General features: G+C 51.6%; 1 protein-coding gene across 1 annotated transcript; it reads right to left on the bottom strand.

Annotated features, from left to right (window-relative positions):
* Positions 1–9091: 9091 nt before the first annotated feature.
* Positions 9092–10683, bottom strand: GSC (goosecoid homeobox). The gene is made up of 3 exons (XM_049769897.1): positions 10323–10683; positions 9584–9843; positions 9092–9256 (listed from the first exon to the last, which is right to left on the bottom strand). Exons 1-3 carry the CDS (start codon positions 10681–10683, stop codon positions 9092–9094), a joined length of 786 nt encoding a protein of 261 aa, XP_049625854.1.
* Between the last annotated feature and the right edge of the window lie 316 nt (positions 10684–10999).

A 10999-nucleotide genomic window follows, 5' to 3' on the forward strand; every position in this document is an offset into this window, starting at 1 on the left:
AGGCAAACACCGCTGTGCTATCTCTCTGGGCCCTGTTCTTTTTGTTTGTGTTTTTTTGTAGTAAAAGCAAACCCAGACAAGGAAATAGCAACTCCAGAGTCAAGCACCATGTCCAATCTGATGAGAAGACAGCCTTTTGAAAGGGTATGAGTGTGGCAAAAAAAAATGCACATGCCAGGGGGTCAGAGCAATAGCCCAGCAGGTAGGGTGCTTGCCTTGCACACTACCGTCCAAAGTTCAATCCCCAGCTTCCTGTATGGTTGCCAGAGCCTGCCAGAAATTATTTTTGAGCAGAGCCAGGACTAACCCCTGAGCACTGATGGGTATGGCACAAAAGACAAAAAATGCACATGCCAGGGTAGACCTTTAGAGGGGTGTAGGGGAGCATACACAGGGGCACCCACACATGCACAAGAATGCAGGCAGCCATGCAAACACACTTTCTATCTCTGCCCACTTCCATCGAAAGTGATTCACTTTGTTTCAGATTGCAATATTTATTCCTCAAATACAAAACACTGTTGACCATGCAGATTCACTGATGCCCCACCATCTGGCCTGTATCAGAGTATTGAATGAAACAGCCGCAGCATGAACCTCACAAACTTCAGATTCTCTCTTTGGTCTTCTCACGCAAGGAGGGACACTCACCAAAGGCTGTCCCACATCTCCAAGAGGGGCTGTGCAGGGTTCTGGTCCCAGAGTTAGCACTCTGCATTTTCCAAGTAGGGTGGCACCATTTCTAGAAGGAAATCTTGCATGGCTCTGCTTGCTGGCTAATTTTAACAGTCTGGGAGGCCACAAAAGCAGCCTAGGGGGCCCCCAAGACTGGCGGGTCACTTGTAGCCATGGTTCTCAGACCAGTATGTCTCTCGTTTTCCTACCCCACACCCCCGTCTCTTCGGGGTCCTGTGCCTACCCAGCAGGAGATTCCCACAAACTCTCCAGCTCACCCTCTTGCAGGAGTTAGTCGTGTAAGTTCACCACCAGGACTTGTGACCATGGGATGATATGGCCACCATCCTCAGGAATGGCATCTGTCACTACATGGTATTTTTTTGAACAATGGGTGTGTTTGATATTTATATATCCACTGCTATTTCTGCCTGCCCCCTTCAAGGCTGCCAGCCCTGCAAACCCATCAAAAATAATCCAGGTATGATTTTGAGCAAAGCAGACCCTGGAAATGGGGTACAGCCACCCCACCCTCATGGCTCCAGTTCTAGGACCAACCTGGCTCTTTTCCTGGGTTTATACCATATCACAATAGGTCAAGGCATCTACTGGCCTGGTGGGATCCAAAAACATCTATACCAGGGGTCTCAAACTCAATTTACCTGGCGCCACAGGAGGCAAAGTCGGGGTGATCCTTGAGTACAAAGTCAGTAGTAAGCCTTGAACATTGGGGGGTGTGACCCAAACAACTAAAACAAAACAAAACAAAACAAAAAAAAGAGATTTCTCTAGGGCAGGGCCACAAAATGTTGTACAGAGGGCTGCAAACGAACCACAGGCCTCGAGTTTGAGACCCCGATCTATACCAAAGGCAGCAGCTGTCAACCAACCAATGGGATCCTTGCAGATAGAAGAGGGCCCAACCAATTCCCCAACATTATATTTTTGTTTTTGTGTCAAAACCACTGGCGCTCAGGAATTACTTGTGGCTATGCTAAGGAATCACTCCTGGTAGGCTTTGGGGACCATATGGGATGCCAGGATTCGAATCACAGTCTGTTCTGGATCAGCTACGTGCAAGGCAAACACCCTACTGCTGTGCTCTCTGTCAGGCCACTCCCAACATCATTGAACTAATGAAGTTGATTAGCTGATTGACACAGCTCATTCTCGAAGTCCCCTCAAAGAAGATCTTTTATTTACTTTGGTTTGGGCCACATTTGGTGGTACTCATGGGTTAATCCTGGCTCTATGCTCAGAAATCACTTCTGGCAGGCTTGGGAGACCATACGGGATGCTGGGGATTAAATCTGGGTTGGCAACATGCAAAGTAAATGCCCTCCCCACTGTGCTATCACTCGGCCCCCATCGAAATAGATCAAAAGAGTACAGATTCCTAAGGAAAGGAGGATGGGCTTCTGAGAACCCCTCTTCAGATACAGGCCACAGCCCAACACTTGAGAACAAAGAAATTGACAGGAACCCCCGAACTCCTGACTCTTTCTTCAACTCCTGATTTTTGCAATCCCATATTCCACCATCCTGCCCACCACCACACCCCCAATTCAGCCTGGGGTCTTGGAAATAGCAAAGACAATGGATTCTTACAATCACAGAGGGGCTTCAATGCCGTTACATGGTTCGAAGGACAGGCTCCACAACCCACCCCAAAAAATAAATATCTAGGGAAGGTGCTGCTGCCCAAAGGCCCAAAGAGGCAACCAGCTCAGTTACTTCCAGAAATTTTTAGAGTGATACCCTGGCCGCTGTCTGTTTTCATTTGTGGGGGAAAAAAACAGTCAAGGTCATTTTACAAACCTTGAAAAGGGTGTGTGAACACACTGGAATGTTTCTTCTCTACCACCACCCCCTAGTCTCCTGCTCTAAAATGCTTAAAGGGGAGGGGGAATTTATTGCCCCTTATCAGAGGCTTCCCATCTGACAATCCCATTAATTCCCTTCACCTGTGTCTCCTAAACATCACCCCTAAACCAGCTTAATTCAAAACAAGGTGCCTTCTGTGATTGCTAATTCCAGTGGACTAGACATAAGGGTGGTCTTTTCAGGACAGAGAAAAATGGGCTAGAGTCTGCTAAGTTCTTATCTACAGCTCCACTCAGGCCTAGAGTAGGAAGGGACCAGATGGACCAGAAATGTATGGAACCTCTGAGCATGGAGCCTAAAGGGTGGTTAAAGACAAAGACCAAGGGAGCCAGAGTGATAGCACAGTGGTAGGTCTTTTACCTTGCACATGGCTGACCCGGGATAAACCTACGTTCAATCCCCAGCATCCCATATGGTCCTGGAACAGGGGTCCTCAAACTTTTTAAACAGGGGGCCAGTTCACTGTCCCTCAGACCATTGGAGGGTCTGATTATAGTAAAAACAAAACTTATGAACGAATTCTTATGCACACTGAATATATCTTATTTTGCAACGAAGAAACAAAACAGATACAAATACAGTATGTGGCCCATGGGCCATAGTTTGAGGACCACTGGAACTTGCCAAGACTGATTTTTTTTTTTTTTGGTTTTTGGTTTTTGGGCCACACCCGGTAACGCTCAGGGGTTACTCCTGGCTATGTGCTCAGAAGTTGCTCCTGGCTTGGGGGACCATATGGGACACCGGGGGACCATATGGGACACCGGGGGATCGAACCGCGGTCCGTCCAAGGCTAGCGCAGGCAAGGCAGGCACCTTACCTTTAGCGCCACCGCCCGGCCCCTGCCAAGACTGATTTTTGAGTGCAGAGACAGGAGTAACACTTATCAAAGCTGGGTGTGACCCAAAGCAAAACAAAATAACAACCACCAAAAAAAAAAAAACGACAAAGACAGGGCCAGAGGGTAAGGTGCTTCCTTGCACAGGGTACAGTTTAATCCTCAGCATCCCATAGAGCCTCGATGGCGAACCTATGGCACGCATGCCAGCAGTGGCACACGAAGGCCTTGCAGGTGGCACAAGGGAAGTGGTACAAAATTAAGATATGTGGCATGGAGGGAGGCAAGTGTGCCGGTGTCTGCTTTGCAGCTTACCTGGCAACAGGGCCAGACTAGCCATTGGGAGGACCGGGCATTGTGCGGCAGTTTGGGCACTTGGGCTCAAAAAGGTTAGCTATCACTGTTCTAGATGATTCCTTTACTGAGATATGATAATATGTATGATAAGGTCTGGTCTTGAGCACTGCCAGGAGTAATTCCTAAGTACAAAGCCAAGAATAAAGACCAGGCACACCATGGCCCACTGGCCAAATCCCTCCCCAGACTGATCCCTACCTTTCACAGCCTCACTGGCTCTGACCCTGCATTTCACTGTGCAAAGAACAGGGCAAAGTGAGTGTGGTGGGCCTGGGGCAAGGACTTTAGGAGCTTCAGGTGGGGTTTTGGGGTATAAGCTCTTGTCTACCATTCAAGCTGGGAGTCATTTGGGGTAGGATGGGGGAGGGGTCTCACATTCTGGGACCAAGGATTCAGTCTTCCTGCACCAGAGAAACACTCCAGGTAACTCAGAATAACATGCTACCAGCTGCTACCTTCCAGGACCCTGGCTGCCTTCACATGCCCAAAGTTAGTGGGCTGTGTCAACTCACACCAGACCCAGAGAAGCAGTTTCCTTACAAGGTCCCACTCACTCATGAGCTGCAGAAATGGTTCAGAAGGCCAAGAGCAAGCCCTTCTTAAGGAAAACCCAGATTTGATCTGGCCACAGGGCACAGCATGGTCTCCTGCTCCCGTACAGGCCTTAAGCATTACCCAAAACTGCGTTTTTGGGGACTGGAGTGAGAACAATGGGTAGGACACTTGATTTGCACGCAGTAGACCCAGATTCAATTTCAGGCATCCCATAAGATTCTCTGAGCCTGCCAGGAGTAACCTCTGAACACTGCCCAGTGTAGCTCAAAAGCCAAAAGAGTCATGTTTGGGCCAGGAAGATGTTTCATGAGCTGAGTACTTCACTCGCACAAGCCCTAGAGTCTCTCCTCCGTACTTGGTCCCTCAATACTGCCTGATGTGCTACCCCAAAAGCCCGTTTTTAAGTTCCTTCCTTTTATCTCCCAGCGCTATCAAGTAGTTGCTCTCAAGTGTTGGTGAGCCTCAGACATTCATAACACTCACACATGTATACACTGACACATATGTGCATGTGCTCATGTAACACTCATGTATCAACTCAACACATTCTCATTTACAGGTACACACTGACACATGAACTCACACAACATCCACATATACACATAAAACACTCACTTAACACGTTCAACAGATTTACACATACTCATAACATACAACATTCATATATAATGTGTGATTACACATCTTTACACATGCACTCATGTAACACATATAACACTCATACATTCATGGAACGCATACTCACTTAGATTCATATTCACATAATATATGCACACAGACATACACACACAGAAACACACAATCCCTTTGCTTGTGGGCTCTCAGCAACCAGCGTCCTCTTTGGACCTTGTGCCCAGGCAGCCCTGACCTAGCCACACCCCATAGTCTGGGAACCCCAGATCTGTCTGACCTAGGCAGTGACGCTCGCTTGTTTGGAAGCCCAGAGATTCCCTTCCCCAGCAGCCAACCCCACCTCCTGACCATGAGTTTAGGTCTTTCCCAGGCTAACATGAACTGGAGCTGGCCTTAGAGCTTGGCCAGTCAGTCTGTCTGCCAGGCAAATTAACCCCCATGTCTCATGCCAGCTCACTCCCTCCTCCTACACTCCTGGAAAGGGCAGCTGGGTAGGATGTCTCACAGCAGGGACAAGTGTGTCCCAGTGAGCTGTGATGAAAGGTGGAGAATCGTCCACTAGGAACCCTCTCAGACCCTCACCCCTGCTTGTGTCTTGCCCATCCACATCCACACCCACATTACTTTACTTCCCAATACCTTGGCCCCCACCCTCCATTACTAGCCCATAGAAGGCTCTAGAAAATGGGTACTGACCGGTCAAAGAGCACCCAACATGCCAACATCCCAACAACCTTAGCCAATCCCAAGCATCTTGTAGGGAATCTACCTAAATTCACACAGGTCACATAAAGGCTCCCCATCCTCCATCACCCCACACACACACACACACACACACCTTACACACACACACCTTGTCTGTGCTTTTTTTTTTTTTTTTTTTTTGGTTTTTGGGTCATACCCAGCAGCGCTCAGGGGTTATTCCTGGCTCTATGCTCAGAAATTGCTGCTCCTGGCAGGCTCAGGAGACCAAATGGAATGCCGGGATTCAAACCACCGATCTTCTGTTTTTCATTTTTGTTTTTTTTTTGTTTGTTTGTTTGTTTTTGTTTTGGGGCCTCACCTGGCGTTGCTCAGGGGTTACCCCTGGCTGTCTGCTCAAAAATAGCTCCTAGCAGGCACGGGGGACCATATGGGACACTGGGATTCGAACCAACCACCTTTGGTCCTGGATCGGCTGCTTGCAAGGCAAACACCACTGTGCTGTGCTATCTCTCCGGGCCACATCTTTTGATTGCAAGGCAAATGCCTTACCTCCATGCTATCTCTCTGGCCCCTTGTTTGTGCTTTTAACAAAGTTCCAGGAACCTCCTTCCTTTCAATTAAGATCCTTCTCCCACTCAATCCCCAGGTTTCCTAGGGGCCATACCCAGCAGGCTGTCTGCTCAAAAATAGCTCCTAGCTGACCTCTTTCTGGGCAGAAGTGGAGAGACCCCATGGGCCCAGGGATGATACCAGTCTGACCCCTGTATGCATGCAAACTGCTCATTTGGCCTCCTGAGCCATCTCTCCCACCCACAGACTTTTCCAATTCAAGAGTTTCAGGTTAGAGGCATCACCTGGAGTCTGACAAAAGACAAAAATCTACAGGTGGAGCTGGAATGATAGGGCAGCAAGCAGGGCACTTGTAAACAGTCAAGCTGGGTTCAATACTCAGGACCCCATATGGCCTCCCGAGCACCACCACAAGTGGAGTAACCACTGAGTACTGCTGGCCATGACCCCAAAACAAAGAGTATTTACAGGTAAGCCTTGTGGAAAAGGAAAAACCCAGTAAATGGAGCTGCCTGCTACTTGCCAGTCTTAGAATATTCTCGATCCATCTTTATCACCCATGAAGCTCTTCTGACCCATTTCCTTCCTGTGGCTACTGTTCTACCAGTCAGAGCATGGTCTCATGCCATAGTCCCCTACATGTTATTTTTACCTGTAGCCCCCTAAAGCTGTATTATTATTCCTAAAGTTTCTGAGGGGTACTAGGATAATTCAGGGGGCACCAAAAGCCTCAGGTGCAAATTTGGGGCATTTTCTGCTTGCCTGCTTGAAGATTTCTGGGGAGTGCTAAGTGATTCTGTTTCTACAAAGGTAGGAAGCCTAGCCTAATAGGCAAGCAGGTATGAAAATCAGGGCTCATCCTCGACCCCCCTGCAGGCTTACTCCTCTCCAGGACACCTAAGCAGCACCCAGGAAAGGGGCACAGGAGGGATGCAGAGCTGGCAAGTTTCTCTTCCCTGACAGTGTGACGCCCAAGGACACAAAAATAGCCATCCAATGGAACTTGAAGCCTTTCTCTCTCCAGCACTGGCACGAGAGGAAACATTTCCAATTACGGCCTAAGTAAGATGTGGCCGCGATGCCTTCCTCTATTTTGAGGGCCTGGGCCCTGACCCTGTCTGCATGGGAATGTCCTTGACATGTAAGATACTGGACCAGACTTACGTCTTGAAAGTTGGGAGTCTGCCTCCACAAGGAATATGCCAAGTACATGAGAAGAGGCAGAACAATAGGACATCAGGGTCTACCGGGGTTTGATCCCTGGCTTCCCATAGGGTCCCCCAGAGCCTACCAAGAGTGATTTCTGAGTGCAGAACCAGGAGTAAACCGAGTGCCACCAAATGTGACCCCAAAAGACAAAAAAGTAAAGAAAAAAAGAAAGGCAGTCAAGGGGAGTACCCAAATATTTAGGGAAAAATTTCAGCTTGAACAATACAAATAGTTGCTGTAAAAAAAAAAAGTATCTGCTTCCTTTAAAAATGTCCATCATGCTACCCTGTCCCCCTGGGCCACCGGGTCCATAACCAAAAGCCCTATCAGTCCAGAATCAAGAGCAAACTGGAGAGAAACTCGGTGTTGGGGGCCGTCTCACCAACTCATGGACTTTTATTTGTATTTTACAGTACTCCCAGCAACCAACTCTGGATTCTGATGCTTACTGGTCTATAAAATGGTGTCAAGGCAAAAATCAGCAAGTTGGCTACATGCTTTTGACCTAGATTGTTCCCCCCACACCCTCATGGTTGGCACAGGAAACATTCAGAAGGTCCATTCCTATCCCTTGTCTGCTCTCCAGCCCTGAAGGCTTCTTCAGAACCACCCCCCCCCCAAGCTGCCAACGGGGCATTTACAGGGATGGAGTTAAGAGGGTTTTTCTGGTGACCCAGAAAAACTTATGGCCCAGCTAGTGGCCTGGAGACAGCCCTGGGGCACAAGGGAGGGAATGGTGAGGCCTCTGCCAGGACTCCTAACTGTACCAGCCACTGGAATCCCAGAGAGGAGCACCCGAACACAGAACGAAGTTTAAGTTCAAGGCAGGCAGGAGAGGGAAACTAAGTTGAAAGCCTTGCTTTGGAGGAGGATAACCCTGCAAGCTCCGAGAACGGAAAGGAGGCAAACAGGGTGCTGAGTTTCACCACAGCCTTTAAGTTTGGGAACTCTGGGGAGCAGGGCTGATGAGTGACCCCAAGATTCCTATAAACCCCAAAGCTTTAGGCTGTACTTTCCTGGCCTTGATGAGGGAAAGGATTCTGCTAGGCCCCTGAGGGTGCACAGATCTAATCTCAAGGGGTATTAGCAAGACTAAGCACCCCCTGTTGCTAGTTAGTGCCAGCTCTGGAAACCCAGGAAGGAAAAAAGTAAGGGTTGCTTTTACATCAGGACACCCTTTTGCTACCCTTTTGCATGTGGTGTCTTCCTCTGGGAAGTTTCTTTCCCTGTTTTCTTAGCAAATGTCGCAACCATCCTGTTTCTCTTCCCACAGGCTAGGGAAGAAGAAATAAATTTCTTTGTTTCTGAGGGTGGGGATGGGTAAAGGGGCAGAAAATACAGAAAAGGACCTGTCCTTGTCGCCATCACTTTATTATACGGTCACCGTTAACTTAACTATAAATACTACGGTGGTGGGGGCCACGCGCCCGGCCCAGCCACCTTGGAATTTTGAGGGGAGCCCCGGCGAAGTCCCCCAACCCAGGCGCCGACCCTCCGGGTTCTGTACACTATTTACAGCATCTCCATCCTCTTTTTTTGTTTGTTTGTTTGTTTGTTTTTCGACCCCCCCTCAAGGCAGCGCGTGTGCAAGGAAGTAGCATCTGTCCGTCTGTCTGTACTAGTCTCTGTACAAGGTTTGGTGAAAGCGAGGCCAGCCCGCGGCCGTCAGCTGTCCGAGTCCAAATCGCTTTTACCTTCCTCTTCCCTCTTCTCGGCGGGCGACGCCTTGGCCGACGACGAATTCTTGTTCCATTTCTCTGCGTTCTCCGACTCCTCCGAAGAAGAGCGCTTCTGTCGTCTCCATTTGGCGCGGCGATTTTTAAACCAGACCTGTCCCCGCCGTAGGCGAAAAGAAAAACCTGTAAGGGTCTGGGACCGCGTGCCCTTGCCACCCCGGGCTCACCAATCTCCAAAGGGGAGTCTGGGGGGTGAATCTGGGCTGTCTAGCGCCCTGAGCACTCCTGCAAATCCTACAAAAAGGAGAGCCTGACTCCTGCTTCTCCAAACTCTCCAAGCGCCCTCCGAGGCATGTTTGCACAGCAACCTGGAGACCCCCAGGATCCCCCCAATCGCCTTCCCCGCCGCGATCCCATTTTTACCCGACGAAGTTTTGCCAAAGCCCAAGGCGCGACCCGACGGAGCTCCACGCGCGCCTACCTCCACCTTCTCCTCGCGCAGATGCACCTTCCGGGCCAGCTGCTCCCGGGTGCCCACGTCGGGATACTTGGTCTCCTGGAAGAGGTTCTCAAGCGCTTCCAGCTGCTCGTCGGTGAAGATGGTGCGGTGCCGCCGCTTCCTCCGGCAATGCAACTGGTTGAGCAGCTGTAGCTCGGTCCGCGACAGAGTGCCCACGTTCATGTAGGGGAGCATCTGGTGCGGCACCGGGGACACCAGTACCGAGCCGGGGCCTTCGTAGCCTGCAGACAGAGCGCGCGGGGAGAAGAGGGGCGCACGGTCAGCCGCCATCCCGGCCACCTCGCCGGCGACCTACTCGACCTTAAACCACACCACTAGGGAATGGAGCAATGTGCGTGCATTTAAAAAATGAATAAATAAACGCGGCACAACGCAGAGAAAAAAGTGGCAACGGGCTTCAAGCTCTTTCCCTGCCCCCACAATGCCCCCCTCCCAAGCAAAGCCAGCTCGGCTCAGGGGGGGGGGAACCCTAATGTCTCATCTCCTAAAGGCACCGAAATCCGGTTTCCTCTCAACTCTCCAAAGTTGGAGGCAAGTGCGCAAAGCCAGGCGCGCCCCGATCAGGCAAAAGAAAAGGCGGCGACCGCGGAGCTAGGGAATGGTTAGGCATCAAACACGCCCGGAGTGGGGTTGTGGGGAGTTGGTTCTAAGAGAAGAAAAGCAGCGCCCCGGGCCACCCAGTTAGCCGCGGGGGTCTTACCTGGAGGCGTGGGGACGCAGGAGCACTGCTGGGTACCCAGCGGCGGCACAGCCCCGCAGCAGGCCGGGCCCACGGGCGCCGCCTGCACGTGCAGCTGCCCGTAGAAGTAGTTGTTGTAGCCCAAGCGCGAGCTGCCCATCGCGGCCGGGAGGCCTGCGCCGCCAGGGGCCACCGGGCGAGGGTAGAAAGCAGCGCCGTAGTCCGAGGAGGCGCCGCCACCAGCGCCGTAGAGCGAGTCCCCATGCAGGGCCGGGAAGACGACGGGAGCCGCGGCGCTGGGCGCTGCTACCGGTAGCGCCGAGTCCTTGCAACGCGGCCGAGCGGCCAGGATGTTGTCGATGCTGAACATGCTGGCGGGCATCCCCGAGCCCCGGGCCCGGGACCGAGGGGCGGCGGGGACGCGAGCCTCCAAGTGACCGGCTGGTGCTGGGAGTGGAGTGCTGGAGGTGCTGGAGGTGGCGGAGGTGGTAGTGGTGGTGGGAGGGGGGGGAGGGGATCCCCTCTCCTCTCCTCCGGCCGCTGGACAGACAGGACAAACCGAAAGAGAGCCCAGCCCAGCCCAGCCCGGCCTGGCCCGGCCCGCAGCCCCGCACCCCTCCCCGCCCTTCTGCGTCCACGCTCGCTCGCCCGCCCGCCCGCCTCCCGCCCGCCCGCCCGCTCGGAGCTGCAAAGGCGCG

Source organism: Suncus etruscus, chromosome 3 (genome assembly GCF_024139225.1).
Source record: "Suncus etruscus isolate mSunEtr1 chromosome 3, mSunEtr1.pri.cur, whole genome shotgun sequence".
NCBI lineage: Eukaryota > Metazoa > Chordata > Mammalia > Eulipotyphla > Soricidae > Suncus > Suncus etruscus.

Bases quoted from the DNA above. Each gene is read 5' to 3' on its own strand.
- GSC (XM_049769897.1), bottom strand. From the start codon at position 10,683: ATGCCCGCCAGCATGTTCAGCATCGACAACATCCTGGCCGCTCGGCCG. The intron at 9,844-10,322 runs GTAAGACCCCCG...CTCTGTCTGCAG, and splicing joins CTGCGTCCCCACGCCTCCAG to GCTACGAAGGCCCCGGCTCG. The intron at 9,257-9,583 runs GTAGGCGCGCGT...CGGCGGGGACAG, and splicing joins TGCGCGAGGAGAAGGTGGAG to GTCTGGTTTAAAAATCGCCG.